The 27,622-nt window shown below is 39.9% G+C and overlaps 1 protein-coding gene across 50 annotated transcripts in view; it reads right to left on the bottom strand.

Annotated features, from left to right (window-relative positions):
• Positions 1-27,622, bottom strand: part of NEB (nebulin) — a 158,793-nt gene that overhangs the window by 86,106 nt on the left and 45,065 nt on the right. For 45 of the 50 annotated variants that reach the window (XM_038142075.1, XM_038142090.1, XM_038142069.1 and 42 more), the window contains 49 exons: positions 27,212-27,415; positions 26,883-26,987; positions 26,304-26,408; positions 25,907-26,218; positions 25,499-25,603; positions 25,154-25,252; positions 24,877-24,978; positions 24,588-24,695; positions 23,438-23,749; positions 23,209-23,313; positions 22,967-23,071; positions 22,340-22,444; positions 21,377-21,484; positions 21,174-21,287; positions 20,138-20,335; positions 19,371-19,475; positions 18,817-18,921; positions 18,633-18,737; positions 18,058-18,165; positions 17,277-17,390; positions 16,628-16,825; positions 15,743-15,847; positions 15,355-15,459; positions 14,991-15,098; positions 14,610-14,717; positions 14,151-14,258; positions 13,479-13,583; positions 13,286-13,390; positions 13,020-13,118; positions 12,722-12,832; positions 12,462-12,566; positions 12,142-12,246; positions 11,772-11,876; positions 10,633-10,737; positions 10,247-10,351; positions 9,660-9,764; positions 9,341-9,445; positions 7,234-7,338; positions 5,590-5,694; positions 5,379-5,486; positions 4,006-4,110; positions 3,218-3,322; positions 3,008-3,112; positions 2,363-2,467; positions 2,161-2,271; positions 1,850-1,960; positions 1,321-1,422; positions 1,108-1,206; positions 517-615 (listed from right to left, as the gene is read on the bottom strand). In XM_038142075.1, the coding sequence (XP_037998003.1) occupies positions 517-615; positions 1,108-1,206; positions 1,321-1,422; positions 1,850-1,960; positions 2,161-2,271; positions 2,363-2,467; positions 3,008-3,112; positions 3,218-3,322; positions 4,006-4,110; positions 5,379-5,486; positions 5,590-5,694; positions 7,234-7,338; positions 9,341-9,445; positions 9,660-9,764; positions 10,247-10,351; positions 10,633-10,737; positions 11,772-11,876; positions 12,142-12,246; positions 12,462-12,566; positions 12,722-12,832; positions 13,020-13,118; positions 13,286-13,390; positions 13,479-13,583; positions 14,151-14,258; positions 14,610-14,717; positions 14,991-15,098; positions 15,355-15,459; positions 15,743-15,847; positions 16,628-16,825; positions 17,277-17,390; positions 18,058-18,165; positions 18,633-18,737; positions 18,817-18,921; positions 19,371-19,475; positions 20,138-20,335; positions 21,174-21,287; positions 21,377-21,484; positions 22,340-22,444; positions 22,967-23,071; positions 23,209-23,313; positions 23,438-23,749; positions 24,588-24,695; positions 24,877-24,978; positions 25,154-25,252; positions 25,499-25,603; positions 25,907-26,218; positions 26,304-26,408; positions 26,883-26,987; positions 27,212-27,415 (5,871 nt within the window). Of the gene's footprint in view, positions 1-516; positions 616-1,107; positions 1,207-1,320; positions 1,423-1,849; positions 1,961-2,160; positions 2,272-2,362; positions 2,468-3,007; positions 3,113-3,217; positions 3,323-4,005; positions 4,111-5,378; positions 5,487-5,589; positions 5,695-7,233; positions 7,339-7,909; positions 8,015-9,340; positions 9,446-9,659; positions 9,765-10,246; positions 10,352-10,632; positions 10,738-11,771; positions 11,877-12,141; positions 12,247-12,461; positions 12,567-12,721; positions 12,833-13,019; positions 13,119-13,285; positions 13,391-13,478; positions 13,584-14,150; positions 14,259-14,609; positions 14,718-14,990; positions 15,099-15,354; positions 15,460-15,742; positions 15,848-16,627; positions 16,826-17,276; positions 17,391-18,057; positions 18,166-18,632; positions 18,738-18,816; positions 18,922-19,370; positions 19,476-20,137; positions 20,336-21,173; positions 21,288-21,376; positions 21,485-22,339; positions 22,445-22,966; positions 23,072-23,208; positions 23,314-23,437; positions 23,750-24,587; positions 24,696-24,876; positions 24,979-25,153; positions 25,253-25,498; positions 25,604-25,906; positions 26,219-26,303; positions 26,409-26,882; positions 26,988-27,211; positions 27,416-27,622 lie in introns of all 50 variants that reach the window. The other 5 variants (XM_038142082.1, XM_038142107.1, XM_038142081.1 and 2 more) reach the window with 3 other exon arrangements.

The following is a 27,622-nucleotide window of genomic DNA, read 5'->3' as shown; positions in this document are numbered from 1 at the left end:
TCCCAAAGGTTTTGATGTGGGAAGAAGTCTAAGAAACAATAAGCTCTCACACCAGTACAGGCTGCACTTCTCAGGGAGACTGATTCAGTCACAGCCTGCTCTTCCATTAGGAAATTCCAGCCAATTAAATACTTTAATTAAAGTTTAAATGAAGTTTTAAGTGAAGTTTGAAGAGTTAAAATGAAATCCTGGTGACTGTTCACTGAAAATTACCAGCACCATTGTTCAGGTTGGTCATACATATATATCTACACATGTATTGCCCTGTGTTTTTTGGGGTTTTTTTGGACAATAACAGCTCAAACTTTGGATTTTTGTGTGAAAAAGGTGAATTTTCACATTATGTGAGTACACTGAAACCTTCTATAAAACAACCTGGAAGCTCCAAAATCATTATGAAGGGCAGAATGACATGTAAAGCTTCACAGTGTGCTGCAGAATTGCAAGATAATTATGCCAGCAAGAGACAGATGCACAACAATGGCATTAAATGGCAGTTAATTAAAGTTCTCTTACATGACTACTTAGCATATTTGCTTTCTTAAAGGTTCTCATCCAGGGGGTGTCATAGGAAGCAGCTCCGTGGCCTCTCATGTGTTGTTTGAGGTACTCTGCCTACAACCAGTAGCAAGAAAGCAAGGTCAGAAAGGCAAAAGTCCAGAATTCAAACATGAAGAGAAAGAACCAAGAGGGACTGAGGTCCTGGCACAAGATTCTTTTAAAGATACAAAGAAAAAAGAAAGTGACTGAAAGAAACCAAGGGTCAGTTCAAAGGATGGAAAATAAGAGTTGGGTAAAGGCTGGTTCTGGTAAAGCCAATTCCCAAAAGGGCTAAAAAAGAACAGGACAAACACTTCAGCTTCAGCATTTATGCCACAGCATCACCTTAAGAAGGTTTTATATGTCCATTAATAACAGTAGAAAAGTTTAACAAAGAAATACTTTGTACTGGTATTTACTTTTTACTCGCCCACATTCCCTTCCTTTCCCTTCTCCCCTAATTTGGAAATAATTTTAATTGCAATCATGACATCACTCTGTAAATTAATTTAAAGTCTCATTTCTCTCTCTGCTGTGAGTTTCACCAAGGTTTCATTTTGCCCTTACCTGGCTAGTGAGTTTGGACACCTCCTTGGCCAGCTCAATGTCTGGACGTCCCAGCATGGTCACACCTACACCTGCTGCTCCACGCTTCTTATATTCAATCTAAACAATGAAAAAAATCCTTTAGGAGTCAGAAACCCCCCTTTTAATTATTCTGCTGGATTTTGTAATGAAATTAAGGCTAAAGGATTATACAGAAGGCCTAAAATCACTCACATTGCTGATTAACTTGGCAGCCTGAGTTGCTTTCTTAATATCTGGTCGATCTGCTATAGGTGTGTAGTGGAGTTTGGATTTGGCATCTTTCTTGTATTCAATCTAATCCATGGAAGAAGACAGAGGAGAGAAAATTAATGAGAGAAATTAATGAAAATTAAATTTATTCATTGGGAATACACCAATTAAGGGCACAGGAACGTTGCTGAGAAAGCTCATGGGTTTGTTTTGGGAATCAATTCATACGGCATGGATCTGGAAATCTGCTTTTGCAAGTTGTCTACAAGTGAAGAAATAAATATGGGAAACTCTGGCTGTCTTTGAAAGGATGAAAAAAATTAGATGTGATTTCCACCAGATTACTTGAAATCCTACAATGGGATTTAAATACAAATCCCCTTTTTCAGTGCAAGTTTATATTTGCAATTTGTATTTTATTTTATTAAATTCAGAAATCCATAATCTTGGGTTTTTCCAGCTGAATTTGCTACATAACCTACTAAATTAATGGAAAAAGAGGCAAACTTACTGTGCTCTGGTTTTTAGCCACTTCCATGGCATGTTTCACCTCTGGAGGCTCCAGCATGACAGAATAATTGGATTTGCCTTTCTCCTTCACAAACTTCTTCTTGTAGTTTGTCTGTCAAGAACAAGGGACACGTGAGTTTTTAATGTCACACAGAGGGAAATGCTACAGAAATCTGGGAAAAAAAGCTCCTTGAAACTGCTGCAGGTGGATAAAGAGGAATCACCTCACTCCCAAAATGTCTTGGCTGCAGCTTTTGGAGCTGGGATTAGAAAAGCTCAGCTTTGGAGATGCTGAGCTGAGTCTGAACTCACCTCGCTGACGTTCTTGGTCACCTCCTTGACGTGGACGGTGTCCCTGGTCTCGGGCAGGGTGGTGAAGGAGCCATGGGGCAGCTGCTTCTTGCTCTGCTCTTTGTACTTGTTCTGCCAGCACAGGGGAAAGCCAGGTCAGACCCAGCAGCTCCAGGATGGAATTAAATTAAATTAAATTAAATTAAGTAAATGAATGTTTTACCTCAGACACCAGAGAGCTGACGTTCTTAGCCAGCAGGATCTGAGGGGTGTCTGGAACAACGTGGTAGGTGCCACGGGCTTTGTTGTGCTTCTCTTTGTATTTTATCTAGCAGGAAGGAAAGATATCAATTTAAATAATGTGCATCTGTCAGAATAAAAAATAATTAGTACAGTCATGTTTGCTTGTTAGTGCAAAATTTTGCAGAAAATCCCATATTTTGATATTTTACAACCTAATCCATACATTCCCATGGCTCTCACTTGGATTTTTTTAATATACTGAACACTAACATACTGTTAGTAATTATTAAAATTATTTTGTGTTATTATTAAAGGTATTTTGTGCTATTGTCTCCAGACACTTCCATTTCAATATCAGGAATGCAGAGATGCACCTGGGTGTAAGGTCTAGGGGTGTTCAGGCAATGTTAACTTTGAATATTGATTTAATCCATGAACAGTGGCTTTTACAAGACCAAATTTATGCAGTCAATTTGTTAATTAAATAAATCAAATAATGAAGTGAGACTGAGAACAACTGTCCAAAGCTTTGTTGCTAATCCAATTATATTTGCAATACAACAGTTGAGCAGTGAGTAAAGTGGTAGTAAGGAGCTTGGAGAGGAAAGGTGAGTTCAGTGCTTACATCACTGGCCAGGATGGCATTATTGAGGGCCAACACTGTGTTTTTATCATCTGTGACAGAGATTTTGCACCCCTTGAGGAACTCCCGGTCCAGTTTGTATTCGTACTGCAGGAAGAAAAAGGAAAAGATGAAGTAAGAGAGTCTCTGATCTCCTCCAATTTTAAGGAGAGATGGGGAAATGGAATATTCAGTGTATTTTGATTTTCTTACATCACTCTGCTGCAGAGAAGACTTGGCTGCTTGGACAAAGTCAGGCCTGTCAGCAATCAGGTGCCAGTGGGCTTTGGCTGCTTCGTATTTCTTCTTGTAATCCAGCTGTGTCCAGGGAAAAACCAAACAGGGAGAGTTCATGGCAAACTGGGGACTTTGCACACAACATACTGAGGCCAATTCTCTTTTGGCCTGTGAGAAGAGGTAAGAAAATGTATCTGCACCAGATTAGGGCTGTTCTCTGGGTCAGGCACAGCCCAGCCACTACAGGTTTTCCACTGCTGGGTGGAGAAAAGGATATGAAGGTGGAGAAAGGGATATGAAGGTGGAGAAAGGGATACGAAGGTGGAGAAAGGAATATGAAAGACTGAAGTGATGTCCTGACTTTGGAGAAAGGGAGAGCTTTCAGATCCTTCCTACTGAAATGGGTGTTGGGCACCAATAACAGAAAACAGGAAAGTTTTCCATGAAGTTTGGCTTTATCTCCGAGAGCATGATCCCATGGAATTCCTGGGACAGTTGTGTCTCTGCCAGGAAAACAGGGAACAGCTGAAAGAACGGGATGTGTGACATACAAGAACCTCAAGGACAACTCACCAGAGTGAGCACTTGAGTATGAAATAAATTAAACCACATTTTCTTCCAGCAGCATAAGGATTAGAAGCAATGCCCGAAAAAATTCGGTGGAATTTAATTTCTTGTGGAATAATTTCTCGTGGAAATAATTCCACTGCCAGTTCCCAACACCCTCCAGAATAAAATTAAGCCATGAGCAGGACAGAACTCACGTTGCTGTTCAGTTTGTAGGCGTGCCTGGGAGTTTTGATGTGAACTGAATCTGCCACCACGTTGCAGCGAGATTTGCTCCTCTCATACATTTCTTTGTATTTCAGCTGAAGAAAGACAAAGATGTAAAAAATGGGTGCAAAGATCATATATCAGCATCAACAAGAAAAGCAACCAAATATTGAAAAACTTAATTAAAATTGCTCCTGTCTGGATAAAATTTTAATAGGAGAAAATGACTGGACATAGCACTCAGGGCTCTGGGCTGGGGATGGGCAGGGGTTGGGCACAGCTTGAATTTGATGCTCTTGAAGGCTTTTCCAACCTAAATAATTCTGGGATTCCATTAAAAATAAATTCTGTTGATACAACTTGATATCAAGCACCTGCCTGAAGGAGGGTCTTCTCCAGCAGCACTTCTCTTTATATAGAAAATGTGGCAGTTTTAACTCACCACGAGGCACAGACTGAGATTAAACAAAATCTATTCACGACCAGTAATTCTGAATATTTCTAGATTTTTGCAGCCAAAAGAAATCCTTTGAAGAAATTTGTTTTCTGATGGATTCACTGACTGAAAACTCCTTCAGAGAATCTCAGCACTCAGTTTGGAGCTTAAAAAATGTCCTTCAATTCACATCTCTGTCTCTCAATGATCCATTTTAGTATCTGGATAAAAATTACTATTTTTCCTCCTGGATCTACTAATTATGCAGAAATCCATGAAGCATCTGGATGAGATTCAGGCTACTTATTCTGAAAGTACTACACTGAGTTTCAGAAGTTTCAGTGTCCTCATTTATGGATATCTAAGGAACAATGAAACAAAGGACAGAGAGAAAGGGTAGGAGAAGAAATTAGGAGCAGGAGTCCTAAATTCTATATTATTTTATCCTCTCCCTCTTCCTTTCTCTCTCCTTCTTACTTTTCTGTTGCACCAGAATCAAAATATATTTATTTTAGATCAGAACATTTACCTTATATATTCACAGTATCCATATAAAAATTAATAAACACAGCAAGACATGAAATGTTTAATTCAAGCCTCAAAAAAAAAAAAAAAAAAAGCCACTAGAGGAAGAAAAACAAGAAAAAACCTCTCCAAATTAATGATTTAGAGACCACTTCCAGCTCATGGCTTTTATTTCTAGCGAGGGGTGGTTTGTTCCAAGAGCTCCAAAAGAAAATTCTATGCAAGACTTCCTGAAAAACTGGGCTTTGAAAGAGCACTGAACGCAGATAGAGTTTTCCAGGCCAATATGGTCTAAGAAGGTGATGATTTTCACTGACAGCATTACACAGGAGTTACAAACATTGGCTGCCAAGTTAAAAAGTGAATTTTGGATGTTTTTGATGCCACAGAGGATTCACTCACATCACTGATCCTGTCCTTGACCTTGCGCACGTGCAGCAGCATCGGCGTGTCCTGGATGGTGGTGTAGCCCTTGGGCTTGGCTTTGTTGTACTCCAGCTTGTAAATAATCTGAAGGGACAAATTGGGGCTTGGGTTATTTCTTGGAATCCTTGGTGTCAGCTGGGAATTCCCGGGTGGGGGGACTGTCCCATTCCAAAGGATCCACACTTACGTCGCTGATCTGCTTGTTGACCTTTGTGGTCCGTAAATACTCTGGAGTATCCAGAACTGTGGTGTATTTGCCTTTCTTCTTCTCATAGTCCTTCTTGTACTGAATCTGGAGATGGGGAAAGGCTCTAAGTTAGTCTCACAGAGCAGGACAAAGCCTCCTCCAGAGGTGGGATTATATCCATGGGCAAAATTGCAAAACCCTCCCACAAAGCCAAAGAAAGCAGAACATGCACTGTGAGCTGAACTGCAAACCCCTTCCTTGCCCAGGAGGCTGCCTGTTTGTTTGTCTGGTTCATTTTATGGTTATTTCAAGCAAAAATCTCCAGGACTGAGCTAAAAAAAAAAAAAAATCAATCCTTGCAGACCAGAGACTTTTGAATTTCATAATGGACAAAATCTCATTTTAAATATTCATATCCAGTTGAAATTTGGACTTGGTGATCTTGGAGGTCTTTTCCAACCTTAATGATTCTGTGATCAGAGTGAAGAGAAATGTAAATCGTCTCACACAGCAGGAAATAAAAACATTACCAAATACACCCCAATGCCAGGATATTTTCAAGGCTTTGGCAGCAGGATTTGTGCCTTGGTAATGATTTTCTTAAGGATCAGCTTGCCCTGCTCAGGTTTCTAAACCTTTCTTCACAGAGTTCACCAAGTGAGAACAGGTTCACCAAGGATGGAAATTCATTGTAGGCAGCCTCAAGGCAGCTGGAGAAGGTTAGAATACATTTTTTAAAAAAGAATTTTCATGCTCTACCCTTCATCAGAAAATAAACCCATGCATTTGAAATGGGACTGCGACAGACAAAATATGAAAAATGATAAACAAGTAATCAATGATAACATGGAGTAAACTCGGGGGGACATGCAGGTCAGACACTTCTTTTTTTAAATTCAAACATACTCAAAGTTACCTGCAAGGAGCTTTTAGTGAAAGCATAAATCCACAGAAAAATGGAACAAAAATGTCTGAAAGACCTTCAGTAATTTATTACTGAGGAATGTCACTACTGGCACAGACAATAACAAAGAATTACAATTCCCTCTGACAGAATTGTTTTCCACTGCTGCATTTCCAGTCTACCATTTATATTCCAATTCAGGATCAGGAATGGTTTTTCCCCTGCAAAGGGTGAGCTGACTGCCAGCAGCTGTGATTTCAGAGCAGAAATAACTGTTCTGTGTCTGACACCATTCTGGGCACAGTGGGAGATAAATGTTGGAATCTCCCTGGCAAATCCATCATTCCTTCCTGAATTAAGGAACTGGGGTTATCAAAGGTGGCCAGGCCAAGAAATGGTGTCAGAATGAGAAATGGGTTAGGGAAATACCAGGAAGAGCTAACATCCAATATCTGAAATGTATGGAAAATTGCTTTTTTATACAAATACGTGAAATTCATACCAATTGTTTACAACGAAAGGAGAAAACAGGGACAAGCTCAGCCTGAGCTGAGCCATGTCCAAGTGACAGCAAATATTGTTTCAGATATTCTGTTTTATTTTACCACAGCCAGCATTAAGCACACGGAGGAAGCTCTGGGGTCTGAAGTCCATGGAAGTAGAGGGAGCAGTAAATTTGCCAAGTCCAAGCAGCTACAGTGGGATCTAAGGTGTCCTAGAGCAGCAGCTCTGCAGATTACCTGGCTCCACAGGCATGTGTTGTAGAGTGCTGTCAGCATATCTGGCCTCAGAATTTCATTGCATCCGTGCTGCAGGAGCATCTTGGCAAAGGATTTATAGCTTTTCTGTCCATGCAAATGGCAACCAAGGACAAGAGAGACCCATGAACAACATGAACAACGACACAGCTCTAGATCCCAGGCACTTGGAGAGTGGAGAGATTTAGGCAAGGTGCTGTATGTATTCAGCCACATGTGCATACAATTCACATCTGGATAATTAACACTGCTAAAGGTAAATATTAACAAGTTTTCCTGCTCTCACATTAAGGAGGTTATGAATTTTTGGGGGGAGATGAGAGTAAATTAGAGATTAAGGCAAATATGTCCCTGTTGCTTTATCTAGAAATGAGTAAGAAGAAAAGAGAGATAATAAACCAATAAATGCTTGACCTGCATTTTTTAAGACCTCTCCAGTGGCTTCAGGAGGGATGGGATTCCTGATGTCCATTGATGCACAATAATGGAAGTACATACAGGACAGATGGACAGAGCAGCTCACACAAAAAGTGGCTCCTTTTTGGGTGGCAGGATGGAGATTGAGTGAAGAGTGAAGAAACATGACAAAAATCACAGGGCTGTGACACTGCTGAGAGTGAGGGTGGCACACAGAGCTGCTCCAGTGCCCCCACAGTACCTGACTGCTCAGGGTGCTGCCCCACTTGGCCAGCAGGTTCCTGGGATCATCCACAATAACGCTGTACCTATCTTTGAGCTTCTCATAGGCTGCTTTATATAATTTCTGCTCAGAATAGCACAGTACAGTGCAACAAGAGAGGGTTAAGATACAGAGAGATCATTGGTATAACCTCTTTACAGGCTGGAGTTGAAGGTCATGTTCAAAGGAGAAAAATACATTAAAAAAACCCAAACAAAAACCAACAAAAAACACCCAACCAAACAAATTTTTAAAAATCCAAAAACATCAAAAAACAACCAAAAAACCCAAACAAAAAAAACCAAAACTCAAACCCCCCCAAAGCCCAAAAAAAAACCCCCCAAAAAAACACCAAAAAAACCCAAAAATGAAAAAAATTTTATGTCTGATTTTCTCCATGAAAAGTAACTGCCGAAGCAACTCTCTGTTGTAGATTCCTGAGTTGAGTCCAAAGAGAACACAATGAGATGTTATTAAAAAACATCACTTATATAACAAGTTATTTAGGCAAGCATTTCAATATATGGAGGTCCCATTGATAAAATTTCACCTGTTTATGTTTCTGATATTAATTTTTCCTTATTTGCCCAATGAACAATTATAAGACTGAACAATCTTCATAAAAATTCTGGTATTTGTTGTGAAACAGCTTTTCTTACCTAGAACAGGTAATGCAGTAATAAACTTACTGACAGGTAATGATTGGACACAATGGCTGGTGAAAAAGAATGAAATATTAAGATATAAACCTAAATATTTGCTTCTCTACTGAAAAGCATCAGATTTTGATGGGCTGTTCCAGCTCTGAGCTGATGGGAATCACCCTGAACATGGTGTTTTCCATGGAGTTTGTCCTGGGGTGTAGAGCACTAATCACAAACTCCTGGAGTGATTTGAATTTTAAACCCAGGGGCGTTCATTAATTATTAGGTTGTGTCAATTGTTTCTTAACACTACTGGAGGAAAATAAGAAGTTGAGTTGTAGAGTAGAGAAATTCCAGGTAAAATCACTGAAATTAAACAAGCTGTGGAAACTTCAGACATAAATCTGTCTTCCTAACACCAATAAAGATTTTATCAATGTTTTAGGAAAGCAATTGGAATTCTGTCCACACCTTTCTGAGATGGAAACCAACACTCAGGGTTACTGTACCAGCAGCATTATTTAAGTCAGCAAAGGAAAAGTTCCTTTGCCATGAAAAATTAATGAACAGGGGTGGGGATTTCACTTTCTAGGCTCTGCAAACCTGTTCTGTCCCAACACCCAGAAAAACAACAACCTTATCTTTCATGACTTTAGTCTGATCTTAAAGCATCTTTAAGCCTGATTTTAAGGAAGGACAACCTTCAATTCTGTATTTACCCACAGACCAACTCCTTAAGGCTGAGCCTACAGAAATCTTGACTTACCATATCTATCAGCTGAGTTGCATATTTAAAATGTTCATTGCTTGGAGAGTCAGCCACGTACTTGAACTTGGACTTGGTCTTCTCAAAGTTCTCCTTGTACTTACACTGCAGCCAGAGAAAAGCAAACACACAAAACCCAGCCCATGTTAGCCCAAAGAAGGGTAAGGCACTGAAAATGTGATTTTAGAGAGAACTTGTGGCAAAAAAAAAGGTGAAATTATTGCATTTGTGAATTAACTTTTCTACCAACAACAAATAGTTGTAAATGGACAGCAAATGTCCAAAACCACTCAGCAGCAATTCAGAGTGTGTCACTCACCCCACTGTAGAGCACTTTATTCTTCTCTGCCAGGACAAAACTTGGAGTATCCCACACATAGCAGCCAGTGCCTTTGAGCCATTCCAGGTCTTCCTTGTATTTAACCTTTCAAAAAGCATTTAAAAGATTCAGTTTTAAGCAGATAATTAGTGCTGAAATGCACCTCAGCACAAGGTGTGGCAAAGAGAGTTACATTCATTATAAAATAAATTAGTTTCTCCTGTTTTTGTCATGGACTCAGTTTAGTCACACACATAATCTATCATTAGCTGTTGCAGCTCCTGTGTGAATTAAAAATAATGTACAGATAAGGGGTTATTGTGTATGTACAGAAATGTACAATTAAAGGTTGTTACAGGGCTAAACAAATCTAAGCAAATACAAATGAAATTAATTAAAACTGTCTGCTAATTTGACAAGGGCTGTGCTGCAGTTTTAGCCATCAGACTCTGCCAGTTCCCAGGGCAAACTGTAAATCACTGAAAAACTTCAGCTGCTTTCCCTTTGTTGAGAAAGAAGGTTTGGGCTCATTCTGGAGACCACTTTGACCGTGCAGCCTGGGCCTCGCAGGAGCTGCTGGAACTCACATCACTGATGGCATCCGTGACCAGGCGGTGGTGGAAGTGCTCGGGCCGGTCTGGGATGGATCTCCAGATTCCCAGCTGGCTCATGTAATTCTCCTTATACTTCACCTACAGAGAAAACAGGAGAATTAAGTAAAACAATCAAAGAGAACACTCCAGACAACACAAAAGTTTCTTTTTTACCCCCCCTGAAACAGCAGAACTGTAAGGGTGGAAATGAGATTGACTTGTAACACCAAGAGCAATCAATATTCCAGAGAAAGAGAGAAATCAACACTGAAAATGCTGATTGTTTCCTAATTATTTGACATATTGAAATGGAACAAAAGGCTAAGTGGCCTATTTTAGGTTAAGAGTCAAACACTAATTAGGAATGAAGATGTACATACACTGCTGATGTCATCAGTGACCTTCCTGTGGTAGACAATGTCCAGAGCATCCTTCACGGTGTGGTATTTGCCCTTGGTGTTCTCAAAGGTTTCTTTGTAGCGCAGCTGGGAAGAAAAAAAACACAAAAGAAAGGATTCATGTGCCAGGGACTGTTCCAGTTAAATTTCTCATTTCTCAGGAATGATACCCAGGGATATTTTGCTGTCTGACATCCCAGTGCAAGCCCTGAGGAATTTCAGGAGTCTGTAATTGCCTACAATCAGTTGTAATTTCATTGAGACTTGTGGTGAAAATTACAGGGAATTTCACCCAATTCACTTCCAGACTGAGGAACAAACATCCCTGCACCACAGGAGTCCTCTCTAGAATAGCCCAGGAGCCGCTTCTGGCATAAAAATCTCCCCTGCTCTCCTCTAGAAGAAAGCAGGAAGATCATCCCAGACTTTCTCAGAGGAGAAATTCCCATGTGCAGAAGAGCTGGGGTGTTTGTTGGCAGTATTTAAAAATCACTCTTACTGCAGTATGCCTAAATAAACCCTAGAACAAAGCACCAGCCCTGAACATATCCTTTCACATCCTGCTGGTTCTGAAATATCTGGAAAAGCTCTCACAAATGAGCATTTTTAAATTGCCTTAAATCACAAATAACTATTCCATGCTTGAAAAAATCACTTTCACTTTAACAACCTCCTGTGCAGCAGCTCAGGTAATTTTTCTCTCAAATCTACTTCTGCATTTAAAAAATGAACACATTCTCAGTGACAGGGCAGTTTACTTCTAACACAAGATGGGATGAAAAAGCCGATAAAAGTTATTTATCACTTCACTCCAGCCTGCTCCAGGTGGAGACTTGATGTGTAAACAAATTATTTTAAATCTGCTTTTACTTCACTGCAATGGGAAATGAAAATGAATTATAAAAATTGGAAAAGAAAAAAAGGCATTGCGGTGGAATCAAATCAAAACTTAATAATGTTCCTAATTTCAATTAGAAATGGACATTTAAATAAGGGGGCTTCCTTGATGGGGGACACTGAGATATTCTGTGCTTTGCATGTTTGTTCCCCACTGACTTTTCCTGCTCTTTCCATGGAGAATGCAAGGACAATTAGCAGTGGGGTGTCCCTGGAGTACTCACATCACTGGCATTCAGGTAGGCTCTCTTGGCTCTGATCAGCACTGGGGTGTCAGGGACAGGGGTGTATTTGTCCTTCATCTTCTCATACTGGGTTTTGTACTTTTTCTAAGAGAGACAGCAAGAGGGAAGTGTCATCACTGCAATTTCAGAAGCATTTGCAAAAAAAGCTTGTCTTACAAAATCCTAAAACACGTTTTCAGAATGTTTTATTTCACCAGAACTTACAAAGGAAATGTGGAACTTAAGTATAACAGAGACAAAAATAAATGGAGGCCAAAGAGATTTGAGCCTTGAAATTACCACTAAAATTAGAAATAAAACTTCTGAAGAGTTCAGCAGAGTGGCAGCAAATTAGAAAACAAGATTTTACCTCGCTGATCATGTCCTTGACATTCCTGGCATGTGCAAAGGCTTGAGTCTGACCATCAGCATGATGGTGGGGTCTCTCCTTTGTGGCAAGCTCCACGTACAAGTACTGCAGCAGGAAGAAAATAATCAAAAAACCACACTTCTACTAAATTCTACCTTATACCTCAGAAAAACAGCTGTAAATTCACAATATCAACACAACCACCAATTTCTAGGAATTCTACATTGCTTGGAAAAGGCTTGGAAAGCTTTTGCTGTACTCTAACAATATATTAAGAAGGATCCCCTGATTGATTTTCATATCAGCACAGTTTTTTTCACCTGGCTCTGTATTTTTTGTCCTGTCTTGGCTCTTATGAAGTCAGGTGTATCAAGGATGGAAGTGTATTTTGTCTTCAGCTCATTGCCTGCAGCTCTGTAAACCAGCTGGAAAAAGACAGGTGCAGGAATTATTTCTTCTGCTATTGTTTAGAAGCTGCACACTCACAGCTTTGAAATTATAACATCTCATGTATTCCAGTAAAAAACACGGGGAGGGGTTCATTACAGCTCCAAAATTGTGCAGAAATAACAGAATTTACCTCGCTCAGATGGGTTTTTAGCTCCTGCACTGCTCTGTATCCAGGAGTATCCAACACCACCTGGATTTTAGGCCACATTTTCTTGGCATTACTCGTGTAGATATAATTAGACTGGAAAGGAAAAGCAGTATTAATGAAGGAAATTTTACAGTGCAACCCAACAGTGCTGTGAAACAACAAATTGGCTGCACAGCACAAAATTCTCTCATTCTTTGCTCGTTTTCATCCATTTCACTTCCTGCATGCACAGAAATAAATCCATTGTTGCACTGCTCAGCTCCCAGGGGAAAACTCTTACCCAGAGCTTGCGGAGGTCGCGGGCACGGACCATGTCAGGAGTGTCATAGAGGAAGCAGCCCAAGCCCTTCAGCCACGTCAGGTCCTCTTTGTATTTAATCTACGAGAGAAATTAAAGCCAAGGGTTGACCTTTGGGATAATTTCAACCTCCAGTCCTTAAACGCAGTGAGAAAACATTTTTTTGTGACAGAACAGAAAGGAAGTGAGAGAAACCCAACCCCACTCCCAGCAGAGAGGTTTTGGACCTCACTGCAGGTGCTGCTTACGTCACTGGTGATGTCCCCAACGTAGCGACAGTGCAGCACGTGAGGGGTGTAGGGCAGGGAGATCAGGTGGCCCTGCATCTTGAAGAAATCTGACTTGTAGATCAGCTGGAAAACAAGGAACAGAGCAGCTTTTCACCTGTGTGGTCAGGGGATAATCTCAGTTTGTTCAGTCGTTCTCTTGGGAGGCACCTACATCACTGACAGCCTCCTGGGTGGCTCTGACTTGGCGGATTTCGGGCGTGTCAGGCGTGGTGTGAATCTTGTCCTTGTTCTTGTGGTAGGTCGCCCTGTAGAGCCTCTGTCACAAGAGACAACATTCTGCATTTGAACACAGCTCAAAACCTTGAAATGCCAGAGAAGTTCAGCACAGCGCAAGCACTTCTTACACAAATTGCTGTTTTCTCCCCAGGCAAAGATTTCCCATTAATTTTTCCATTAGAATTTCCATTTCCCATAAAATTCCCATTTTCCCATTTTAGTTTTCAATAAATGCTGGAAATCTCAGACTCTAATCCTAAAAACATGTAAATACATATACTTAATTTTCACGCTATTAAAGCCAATGATCAAAGAAGTGAGTAAATATACATAAAACCTAAAACTATTTTGACCCAATTTTATACAGATACAATAATTTCTGTTCAGCTTTAATCACAGCTCATAAAGTCAGGCTGCAGTTTTATATTATGGCAACAGATTCAGCCTGGATCAATGATCCCTCACTATTCTTGATGGATACTTCTCCAAATAATATAAAAAGCCTCAAAGAAAAGGGATCCTACAACTCAGCAGTCAATGCACTCTCATTATGCATATTTTGGGCACTGCAAATACAACTGAAAGCAAATACATATATTTACTGTACCTCGTTAATGACTTGATTGACTTTCCTCACATTTTCAAAGCCAACATCTTTAGGTCCCAGAGTGTAGCCCTTGGCTTTCATGTGTTCATAGGCTTCTTTATATTTCAGCTATAAGAAGTACAAAAACGCACAGAAAGTAAATTTGATTATGATTCTGGCTACACTGCAGCTCTGACAGCAATTCATGCTGCATAAAGAGACAGATTTTTAGAGATAAACAAGTGAGATGTAGCTGTATCAGAGTTAAATGCCACAGATCATAATTATTTCTCCCTTTATCATACAGCCCAAAATTAATAATATAACACATTTTTCTTGCATCTAATAAGGTATTTGCAGAATGCTGAGGAAATTTCTATTTTAATAGTAAAGGCCCCAGCTGAGAGTCCCTTATCTGGGGCTGCTGATCACTGCCGTGGTGTAGAAGGATGATTTGGAAGGATTTAGACCCCGACTTACATCACTGCCGATGTGCTGGGCGTGTTTGGCATGCTGGAAGTTGGGAGTGTCCGTGGGAAGGCTGTACCCAGTGGGCAGAGCGTTCACACCAGCCCAGCGATACAAATTCTGCAAGAGCAGAGAGAAAGACTTTGTACAACTGTCAGCAATACCTGAGGGGGAAATCCCTCCACCCCAGACACCTCTCCATCACAACTGGCAAAAGATTCCCCCCATGCCTAGGGAAAAAAAGCATTAAAATGCATTTTTATAGCTTGAATGAAGATACTTTCCCACTTTCATTTCAGAGCAGTGACATGCAATTTCACCTGACAAGCTAAAAGCAGACAATTTGTTTTTTCAGAACCACAAACTCTGTGGAGCCTGCAGTTTTGTACTTACCTCACTCTGTATTTTGTTTGCATTGTACGCCCGCTCCAGATCCACTGTTTTATCAGTGGGGATCATCTTGCCTTGGACATTCTTCCTGTAATCACCACGATAGACAGCCTGGGAAGGAGAAAAAGTCATAATTGCCACATTCTCTCACAGTGTGTTTTGCTTGCATACAATGGGAATTGCTCCTAAAAAAACTGGATTAAAGTTTTTTTGCTTCAGGCAATTAATGATTTTAGTGATTGTGCCTACAATGGGGTGTAGATAACCAACAATGATTAAAATGAAATTATTAAAAACATATTAAAAGTCCCATTTCTAAGGCTGGTGAGGTAACAGCATTTGGCTGGAAGGTGAGAGAAACACTTACTTCACTTAAATTCAAGGCACTGATCACATTCTGGACATAGACAGGAGTGTCTGTGACCACAGTGAAGTCCTTCTTCATTTTTTCTGCCTTAGATTTGTACTTAATCTGCAGAGAGAAAGCAAGAGCTCTAATTACTAGGGCTAGTAACTGTTAATTTAATTGAATGTACTATCATATTTACTATACTTACTACTCATTTCATCACTGAGCTATTTTATTAGTGAACCAGCACTGAAACAGAGAGTATATTGGAACTATGGCTTGTTGTTTAATGAATCCTTCAATCAAGAAGGATAAATAACATTTATTCCACTACACCTGGAGTGGAGTAAAGCCACAGTGGAGTGAAAAAGAAGACTAAGAAGCAAACCCAGAGTCATCCACTCACATCACTACGAAGGTCATAGGCTTGCTTGGCATGGAGGATTTCAGGAGTGTCCCAGACAAAGCAGCCAATGCCTTTCAGCCAGTTCAGATCATCCTTGTAGATCACCTAAGGAAGCAGAGAAGGAACCTGTAAGAATTCCATCAGGATCTAATCCCTTATTTCTAAATCCCTCCAAAACACAACTGTCAAATGATGGCAAGGAAAGTTTCTACTACTTTCATTTATGTTTGTTTGTTTGAGAAGATCAAAACAATTCCTTCAGGAATTTAAATAATTTTTGTTCGGTTTGGGCAATAAATTAAAAATCCAATGATTTAAAAAATAAAACAAAGCACCTGCACATCCTACTGGGCTCTGATTTACTGCCAGATCCTCCTCCTGGGCTGACCTGCTCAAGGCAAGTGTGCAGAGGCTTTGCCCAACCAGGATTTTCTCAGACTTTCAAAGTTTCCACACCTCATGCAACCAAATAAAGGACAATTTACACACAGGGTAGAACTGAAATGTTATGACCCAAATGCCTGCACCATTAACACTAAAATTATTGAAATTGTTGCACAGAGGTTGTGGCCTCATCATCCCTGGAAGTGTCCAAGACCAGGCTGGATGGGGCTTGGAGGAACCTGGGCTAGTGTCCCGTGGTAGGGAGTGGAACTAGATAAACTTTAAGGTCCTTTCCAACCCAAACCATTCTGGGATTTTCTGGTTCTATTCAAGTAAGCCCCATCTCACTGACCCATTTATTGCCAAGTGTCACAAAAATGAAGTCAAGTGGCAACTTCAGAGCGCTGCAGTGACATTATTGCTAAATCATTTCCTCCAACAGAGCACGAATGAAGGAAGGTTCTCAAAAGTGAGCCAGGAACAAGTGATTTGGGGACTTACATCACTGATTTGGTCGGTGACTGTTCTCACGTGGGTGTTGACCTGCAGGTCTGGCAGGCACATCCAGTCGTGGAGCCGCATGCGATAATCGATCTCGCTGATCTTCTTCTGGGCATCCTTGGCTGAGATGATGTCCACCATGTCTGGGACAATGTGCACCTTGGCTTTGGTCTTCTCATAGGCTTCTTTGTACAGACGCTGTGGAGTTAAGCAATGTTTAATAAAGCTGAAGAATAAATTATTGATAAATTTGTAGGAAATCATTGCTACTTTCTTGGGATGTCAGTGGGAGAGAGATCACTTTGGCCGTGACTAAAATTTACAACTGACCTGCTCTAAAAATAATTTGCAGAACCTCAAGAAGGGAGGTAAAATGGGATTTGTTCAATTTTCATTGTGATGATGAGTTAAAAGAAGGCAGATGATGATTTTACCCATATTACACTACAGGTTTGGCCATGCAGGCAATGCAGTAATTGAGTTAAAACTTACATTTCTGGTTGTATTCTAGAATTTAGCAAGTACTGCACGCTGCCAAATGCACGTGGGAATGGGATGTGTGGATCAAGGCATGGGGATTCCTTGAGTGGCTGCTTCTGAGATGAGCATGGCTTTACCAGGAAAACACACATCCAGAACCAATACTTACATCAATGTTGAGCTTCCCAACTCTGAGGCACCTTTCAGTATTGGGATCATCCTCAACACCTCTGGGGAGGGTGTACAGGGCTTTGAACTTGTCATACTCCTCACGGTACTTGACCTGAGCACAAGTAAAGAAATGCAACAATTAACTGACTCCAATGAGTCCCTTGTGGGTTTGGAACAAAATTCATCATCATTAAGCAAAAAGTTGAGTCCAACAAGTAGAGAAAGGCTTTAAAGCAGGATTTTAATTTTCTGTTTGTCTTAAATGGAGAAGAAAGCACATCATAACAATCACATTCTAAAACAACAGCTGACTAGAGGGTTTTAAAAATAAATAGATTTAGAATAAGACACTTATTTATTCTTCCAGCTGTTTCATTTAAAGAGATCTGTGGAGTTGTCTCTCTTAATTCTAACTTCAGTAAAGCATAACATGTTTTCTATACTTTGTAAGCATAATTTAAAGATTTTTGGGTTTTTTCTGACCTGGATGCTCATGAAACTTAGACTAGAAAAACCCTAACATTTTCAGTTTGGATTACTATAACAACTGACTTTTTATTTCCATGGCAAGAAGCCACAAAGGACAGTGACCCAAATGACTATCAGAGAAAAATCATTATCCACAGATGCGTATTATATCTCAATTAAAAAGGGAAGGAAAATGAAAGTTTAAAAAACTTTTACATCTATAGTAGATGCAAGGCATGAAGGATTTAATTGTTAGAATTTTTTTAAATCACTACACTGATTAAAAAAATTAAAGAATTTAATTCACTTACAATGCTTGCATTGTGCTTCAGCTCTTTGGCACGTGCCAAGGCTACAGTATCTGAGGGCAGTGCATAGCTGGTGGCCTTCACTTTATCCCAGGCCTTCTTGTAGAGATTCTGTGGGGAAATAGAAAGTTTGTGTGAGTGGAAAAATAGTTCTTGTAAATAATTACAACAACCAATAGAAATCAAAAGCCCTTCTGCTTTTATTTAGACACCTCATAGTAAAGTATTGAAGATATTAAGTGACACTTAATATCAAGTGCATGTAAAGGGTGATAAAAATCCTTTTAAACTATCCACATCTGTTGTCATACAAGGTTTAATTTGCTTCAGGTGCAATTTTATTCAGGAAATCTATTAATTAATCCAGGTGTTTTGCCAAGACTGGCATTACAATTGGAAAATATGGCCCTTGCCTGAAATACAGTATTTCCCCCAAGCTCAAGTAGTGCAGAGGGCCAGCACTGGCTTTGAGAAGCTCCTGGTGTGGATGTTTATCTTCAAACAATGAACAAACAAAATAGAACAAAAATCCCACATTTAAGGTCCTTAAGACAAAGAAAATTGTGTATAGCACTTACATCACTGTAGAGGTGTTTCAGACTCTGAACTCTTTCTGAATCCACTGTCTCGGTCACAGTTGTATACTTGTCCTTAGTTTTGTGGAATTCCTCCTTGTACTTCACCTGGAGGATGAAAGCTGGGTTTAGTGAATTGTTTCAACGCTCAGCAGGACAATCCTGAGCAGAAAAGGTGGGGATTCACCTCACTGGCATTGGCAGCACTTTGCAGAGCAGTCACATAGACAGGGGTGTCTGTAACCACACTGAAGTTCTGGAAGTTCTCCTTCCCTGCAGAGGTGTATTTTATCTAAGGACACAAAACCAACAAAACACTCGTTAGTGCTGGAAATGACCTGGAAATTCCCTGCCAGCTTCTTTTAAAATCACATCTGGATAACTGAAATCAAAGATTACAGCTCAGTTAAGATCAACTCTGAAAGTGACAGGTCATAAAATAGAAATACTGAATAATACTTAATATACAGCCAGTGTGAACTAAGGAATAATGAAATTAAAAACCACAGCTGTCGTTACATTCTCCAAAGTCTTCTCCTTCTCCAGTAACACGGGTGATGTCTCTACAGAAGCAACTCCAAGACTGTATTTTCACAGTTTGAACAAAATATTTCTGATGTAACAGGAATATTTCTGATGTAACTTCACTCAGCTCTGGACTAGGACATGTCAACTCCAGCAAATCACAAATGGAAGAAAAAGACACATAAATATTTATTTACTTATTTAAGGAAAACTCACCTGGCTCTGCAGGTCATAGGATTTCTTAGCCTGTAGGATTTGTGGAGTGTCCCAGACGTAACATCCAAGTCCCTTCAGCCAGTTTAAGTCATCTTTATACACAGACTACATGGAAGTGAACAGAACATCAGGTTAGGAAGAAATTTTCCTTCTGCCAATTAAACCAAGGAATTCTGCATCCTACTAAGGCAGGCAATTCACACACCCTCAGGTTTTATTGGGAAGGTTGGCTGGCCCGAGCTGGGACCCCACTGACTGCAGAATATGAGCACCATTCTCTCACCTGTGGGCTGATACAACCCCAACAAACAAGGGGAATTCTCTTCCAGACCCACTGGATCCAGAAGGATTCTGGATGCTGTCCTGGCCCCTGTGCTAATTCCAGCATTCCCAATTACAATAGATAAGGATCACTGCAGAGATCCTTAATGATACTAAGAATCCAAGGCCATGGTTATTAATTCATATTAATGAATCAATTAATTCATAATAATTTAATATACAAATATGAATCCTCATGTTTAATTGATATTAAATTTAATATTAATTTCATTTCATATTTAAATATTATCAAAGATACTTGGGAAAAATGATGGGAAAGGCTGCTATAATATCAAACAAATGGGTTCGGTAAGCTCACATAAATTTGGAAGGGTTTGGACGATGCCCTCAGGCTCCTGGTGGGATTTTTGGGGTGTGCTGGATGACCTTGACGGGTCCCTTCCAAGCTAGCCTAATCTATGGCTCTGAATAAATGCTAAACATACATCACTGAGGATCTCCTGGGCCCTCCTGGCGTGAATGACATCATTCTCCTCAGGGGAGCAGCTCCACTGATGGAAGTAGGTGCGGTACTCCAGGTCACTGAGGATGTACTGGCACTTCTTGGCCAGGACGTGGTTCATCATGTCAGTCGGGATATGGACATTCTTCTTGGTGTCCTCGTAGTTCTTTCTGTAGGCCAGCTGAAAAGCAAAGAGTGGGGAAAAGGTGAGAGGAAATCAGAGTGATTTTGTGTACAGCTTTGGATTTTGGACTAAAAGGTGACAGCATAATCTGAGATGTGGTTTCTGGATTTAGTGGCTAAGCTCCCATGGGATTCACCAGGATAGAAAGCTTCACTTGGATATTAATCATCTTTAATTTTGTCAAATTCCTGGAAGGACAACAATTACCTTCACTTGCAGTTTTAACAGCTGATGAAAAAACTAACAAGTCTTCAGGATTAAAAGACTCATGCTCCACACATGGTTTTCATCTAATTAAAGATAGAATATTTGGGATTACACTGATTTTGTGCCCTGCATGACATGCTGTATGTGCAGTGCTGACAACAGCAACGCACCAAATGTGCATTTACTTTTCCAGTTCTTAAATTCCTATTTCAACTCAAAATCCATACTTTTATTTGTAAAGGAAATGAATCCCACATGATATTTTTTACTGCTCAGATCCTTAGACTGAAAAGGGTTTTTTTTCCTTACTGTAGTACTCCTAATAGCTGAACAAATCTCTTCTCAATCTCCTAAATAACTTTAAATTCAATTATTTAACCCACATATAAAAATAAACATTCAGGGAACATAAGCATGTTGAAATAATTTTTACTGATATTATTGTGGATTTATGTTAAGGTTGGTCTTGATCTTGGAAGTTTTTTCCAACCTTAATGATCCTGTGATTCTACAGTTCAATTAAACTTTGCACTATTTATGTTTAAGTGATGAAATAGTGAATTTCATCCGTGAAATAAACGGTGAAATAAAGGAAATGGAAAACATTCCAGACTTGTTCATTCCTTACCGCGCTCCTCATTTTCTGGAATTCCAGGGAGTGAATGACACTGGGGAAATCACCAATATCCTTCCCAGCCAGGTAATGGCCTTTCAGCTTCTCATATATTTCCTTGTATTTAAGCTGAAAAAATATTCATGTGGAAATTTTAATGTTCATTTCAACAACATACTGGGGGGAAAAAAGGGAAAGAATGGGAAATCCCTCCTGACCTCACTGTTGATGTGGTTTGCATGTTTGGCTCCCACAAGTGGAACATATTTCTCATCCAGACTGTATCCAATGGGCTTGCTCTGTTCCCAAGCCTTCTTGTAATGTTTCTGGACAAGAAAAAGCATACACAGATTTAATGAAAAAATCAATTGTATTTCCCATTTATGTACACACAGGATATAACATGGAATACAGAATATTTTAACAGAGTGGTTCCCAGTAAATTAAATGGAGAATGTTCATTTTGAATAGTCATCCTCTATAAGGCAAACAGGAAAAGTGTTCACTTCAAGAAGCTACCTAAGCACAAATTTGAGCTGATTTCTGCTTTCTTTATTATATTTATATCAGAAGGGTAATAAAAGTATCCAAAATATAGATATAAGCTCTGGTATAAAAGTGCAGTATAGAATTGAGATTGATAATTTTATAGATCATCAAAATTGTGAAAAATCTTCAAGAAATATTGGTGTTTATTAAAGAAGCATTAGTGTCAATGGCACTTTCCTAATACTTGTTTTGTTATCTATTAAATATGTTCACCTTCAGATTCAATTATGAAGTGCCTACTCCCATGAATGAGTAATCACTTACACTTTAAAAAAATTGAGGTTTCTCACTAAAGTCAGTGAGACTACTCAAAAGTAACTGCTTAATTATGATAATAATCTACAGTTTTCATCTATCATAAAAAAGTAAATGTAAAATTTATCAGTAGTCTCCAAAGGTATTATTGGATGGAATTGTATTTGGTTTTGTCACACTGTTTTGACTTCCAAGCACAACACAGGTGTCCTTTGAGATCACTTCAATGAGGAAAGTAATCATCCTGAATCCAGTGATCCAAACAGGAAAGCTGAAGAAAAAGGAGATCAAATAACCTCCCCAGTGCCACTACTGAGAGTAGAACAGTTCCTCAAGTCCACCCCACATTTCAAAGGTTGATATTTATGGGATCTCACCTCACTGTGGAGCAAGGCCATGTCTTTGGCGTGGTGCAGAGCAGGAGTATCATCAGACCCAATGTACTGGCCTTTCTCCTGGTTAAATGTTTCTTTGTATTTTAGCTACAAAAGAAATCAAACACAGTGTTAATTCCACAGGAGAAATACATTATTCCCAATAGTCCATCTATTAGTAGTAGACATTAATTTTCTCTTGTGTCATAAATGTGTAGGACATTTCAACCACTGTAATACACAGGCAAATGTTGCTGTGTCACCTCAAAATCTACGTGGTATTCATGAAAAACTTAAGATACTGCTCAGCAAATACAGTTTAGCAACAGCAGGAATTCCATTAACTGTTTATCAAGAACAGGACTCAGTCTTCTGTAAGAAAAATCTATGCCAGCCCTAAGTCAGGGACATGCCATATTCTTCTACAGGAAAATATTAAATTATTTGGACAGCAGCATTGTGTTGTTCATTCATATCACTTCTTACTAAACTTGTTCACCCCAGGAAAGCCTGTTATTAATGAGGTGCACACACAAATAGATAAGGCTAAAACTAGTATAGTTAGCAAAAGCAATTAAATCATCTCCTCATTCTTCTATATGAATACTTATTTTAAAAAAAGGTACATACATCACTCTGATTGACAGAGTTCATCTTTGCCAAAGTGATCTCAGGAGTGTCAACCACGCTGGTGTATTTGGAAAAGTTCTCCAGGGCTTCTTTTGTGTATGCTCTCTGCAAAGAGGTGAAATAATGTCTTAAACACTGTGCATGAGAAAAAGTGGAACTTCTTTCTCACTGTGGAACTGCTGAAATATTCAGAAACTGCTGAAATATTTCAACTGTGGAACTGCTGAAATATTTTCTCTTACCTTGTTTATCAGTTCTTGTGCATTCTTAACCTTCTTATGCTCCACTGAATCGAGAGGGATCCAACCACAGCCACGAAGCCACTCCAAATCAGCTTTGTAGACGTTCTAAACCAGAAAGACAATGCAAAAGGACAGAAATTACTGAGCTCAGGATGGGTTAGGTGCTGTGAGCAATATCCTTAGGCCAGACCATGAGGAAAGGACCTCACAGGGCTGCACCATCACTCACATCACTCTGCAGGTCGTAGGCCTGCCGTGCGTGGATCACGTCGTTCTGGTCAGGGTGGCAGGTCCACTGGTGCAGGTACTGGCGATACTCAACATCACTGACCAAGTTCTGGCATTCCTTGGCTGCCACAACTGCCATGGCATCCGAAGGCATGTGGATTTTGGACTTGGTTTTGTTGTAGTCTGATTTGTACAGCCTGTCGTTCTGGATCTCGCCCGCGTGCTCGTACCACACCAGCTTGGGGTCATCCCTCATCTTGGCAACTCCCACGTAGTGACCTCTCTGCTTGACATACTCAGCTTTGTACTTCAGCTGGTGGAAGGGGAGAGAAATACAGAGAAAATCAGCACTGGCTCTACCCACTTTGGTTTTTAACCCTGGGAATAGCTTCAGCTTGGTCAACACAAAGAGCAGATGAGACAGGGAGTTGTCAAATGCAGCCTTAGGCTTTCAGTACATGACCAGATAAAAATTTGGCACAAACAATATTATTACTTTGTATAAGCCTTCCCATTCAAAATACAGCATTTTCTAGTCTAATATATTCTCCATTTTCAGTAAAAGGTATTGTTAACACAAGCGGACAGACTTGCCAGAAAATGTTTTCTAACAAGCACTTTAAGTCTCATTTTGGCAATAAATTGAGATTTGTCTGAAGAGTGGATGCTTATTGATGGTATTTACATCACACCGTTTTGACAAAATGTTCATTCCAAATGAGGGTCATGTAATAATTTCAAGATCCATTATGTAAATGTTAAAAATTAAAAGTGTGTACTGGCCTAGAGGTTTTGATATGCCAAAAAGTGAAATCAGAGCAATATATGTTATAATCATAGTATCCCTTCAAATTTTACACTTTTTTTTTATTTAACACTTATAAAATATGGAAGCCCGGGTCAGTTGATTTTGAAAGGACTGTTTCTGGACAGAGGGAATGTGGAAGGAATCTGACCTTCAGCACTAATATCTCCAAACCCCACAATCACAAAGATAGCTGAATTATTTGGAGGACAGTGGAATTCACTGGCCATGAAAAGTCTGGATGTTACCCCAGATGGAAAGCTTTTTAAGTCTATTTGGGAATTTTCAAGGCCTTTAATATTTCAGGCTTCCAAGCACTCATCTTCCTAATGAGAAGGATCATTACCTCACTTTGGACATCACTTGAGTGCTTGGCATGAGAGATCTGCACCGTGTCAGGAGGCAGGAGGTAACCAGTGGCTTTTTCTTTCTCCCAGCTTTCCTTGTACAAATTCTGTGGGAAATAAAAGTGATGAGGAATTCAACACTACTACAATGATAATGATTACCGTATGTACGTAATTTATTTAGAAGTATAAGGATAACAAATCCTTCCTTTGGATTGTTATCAATAAGGCAGGTTTTTTAAATTCCTAAAAAATGTGAATAGAAGCTGTCAAGGAGAGACCACACACCTGATTTAGAATTCTGGCTGCCTCTCGGGCCATGTCCAGCTGTGGTGTATCTGTGAGAGTATAATTTGTCTTGGCTTCATTCCATTCTTTGTGGTATTTAATCTAGGACACAGAAAGACATTACTGCCTTGTAGCACCACCACAGAACTGGGAAAACACCATAATCTACAGACAAAATAACAAACCAACCCCTGAACTGGCAAGGCTAGTAGAGAAAGCACATTAAATACAGAATCAAAGAGGTCAAATGTAGCCCAGACACTGAGAGCAAACTTACATCACTGAGGATTTCAGTGCTATTCTTTGCTGTGACATAATCAACTCTGTCAGCCACCTGAGTGAACGGGAGAGTTTCAGCTTTCGTGCGGTACTTCCTCTGTACAAGAAAGAGAAGAACAGATTACCCTGGAATATTTGATGCCTAATACAGCAATTCTGAATAAGACACATGAGACAAGGAAGTTCTCATGGAGAAAAACCTCTCCATACACAATGAATGTTGTGAAAATATTGCAGTTGCATTTTTCAATTGAAAAAAATCCTAATTGTTTAAATCATTTAAAATACTTTGAGTGACAAATACCCCTGAAGAAAATGTTAGTATTAAAAAACATTTGGTTACCTCACTCAGGAGATCTCCAGCATATTTGACATGCTTGACTCCAAGGGAATCATTTGGCAACCATCCGATTCCCCGCAGCCATTCCAAATCAGCTTTATAAACAGCCTGGGAAAACAAAAGAGGGTCCATGCTCTTAGCTACACTTCCCTGGACAATCCAGCAAGATTCATTAATAACAGAATTTAATCCAGCGGTTAAAAGGGGAGCAGTAGTTCCAACACGAGCACTACATCTGAATTTATCACCCTTCAACCATGGCAATTTATAAGTGGCCTACACTTTGCAACTTTAACAAAGAGCAAGGTGAGTTCCTTGAATTCAGGAACAGATTCCCACCCCTTAGAGCTGAAGCAGGATGAGAAGAGGCAATACAGGACTAAGGTAGGGGGTGTTTTCAGGTGAACTTACATCACTCTGGAGGTCATAGGCTTGCCTGGCATGAATGACATCGTTCTGGTCGGGGAGGCAGATCCACTGGTGCAGGTAGTGCCGGTAGTCGGCGTCGCTCACCAGGGCCTGCCCGTGCTTGGCTGACACGATGGACATCATGTCCACTGGCAGGTGGCACTGGGTCTTCTGCTTGGCAAAGTGCTTCTTGTACTCTCGTTCACTCTGAACTTTGGCTACGTCCAGGGCAAACTGGATTTTGGAATCTCCCTTTGCGTTCGGCACTCCCACGTAGTGTCCCTTCTGCTTCTCGTGCTCCAGCTTGTATTTGTACTGGGGGAAGAGCAGAGGTCACCATCAGTAACAGCTAGCGTGAAAGGGCTCTTGGAGCATGGGAGATGCCTCCTTTGGCACTTACATCACTGGCAATCTCTCTAGAAGCCTTGGCTGTCTTGATTGGAATTGCATCTGCTCTCAAATCGTAGCTCATCTTCAGTTCATCCCAAGCTCCTTTATATTGTTTCTGAAGAGGAAGATAAAACATCACACATACGCTGAATGCTCTGGCATTTGACATTATAGAAACAGAGTCTCCAGCCATTTATTTGCTGAAATACCATGAAATTTTTTGAGCAGTATTCCTGCTCCTAACCATAAATGCAGCTGCCTCTGAAACATGCAACATCAGTTATGCAACATATATAGCACAGAAGGATGTTTGTAAAAGTGTAGAAAATATTTATATGCCTTGGATTCTCAACCATTATAATCAAATATTCCCTCGGTGGGGCATGATATTAATAGATTTTAAATAGCTGAATGCAAGTATTTATTTTTAAATGGCTGAATACTTTAAGGATATTCAGTAGAGGGAAGGGAATGCCACAAGCCCCCTATGAGGATAGACTTCAATGAGATTCACAGAGATTCCACATCAACAATGATGTAATCCACATACTATTTTAGAGAAAACAGAATAACAGAATGACAAACATACCTGGCTGTAATTGACAGCATTAGCCTTGGCTAGGTTGATTTCAGGGGTGTCTGGCATGATGTGGATCATAGTCTTGTCCTTTTCCCAGGCTTCTTTATATTTTTGCTGTTAAAACAGTCATTTAATAATATCATCAGACTTATGGAATTTCACTTATCAATAACATAAAATCCCATAACTCTCTCCTGAACTATCATCTCTAAAGAGTAAAATGTTTGGAAAAGCATTAAACTTAAAACACTACGGATCAGTTTTACATTTTAGCAGTGACATTTCTCTTTAGCTGTAGTTTCTAGGGTGGAAGCAGCTTTGAGGAGGTTGCAACGTACAGCACTGATCTGTTCAGCGTTGGTTTTGGCCAGAACAACATCTGGGGAATCCACAACACTGGTGTACTTCACACTGTCAATGGGGGTCCGATACACGTTGTCACTCAGGAGATCCTGGGCATTCTTCACCCTCTTAATCTCTGGAGAGTCGTTGGGCAACCACCCAATTCCACGGAGCCACTCTAGGTCTGACCTATACACAGCCTGGGTGAGATGGTCACAAAAGAAAAACATTGTTTAAAATTGTTGTCTCAATTATTTTAAGCTATGCAAAGCAGATTGTGTTATATAAACCTAGCTAGAGTCAGATTAATCCTTTTTATATATAGGAGATGTTCGGTGTCATAAGTAAAATTAAATCTGGCAACAAGGTTTTAAGTAGTTCAGTTCTTACACAACACATTCTAAATC

The sequence above is a fragment of the Motacilla alba genome, chromosome 7, assembly GCF_015832195.1.
Source record: "Motacilla alba alba isolate MOTALB_02 chromosome 7, Motacilla_alba_V1.0_pri, whole genome shotgun sequence".
NCBI lineage: Eukaryota > Metazoa > Chordata > Aves > Passeriformes > Motacillidae > Motacilla > Motacilla alba.
Note: the sequence above shows the minus strand (reverse complement) of the source record. Positions and strands in the feature narration are given on the sequence as shown.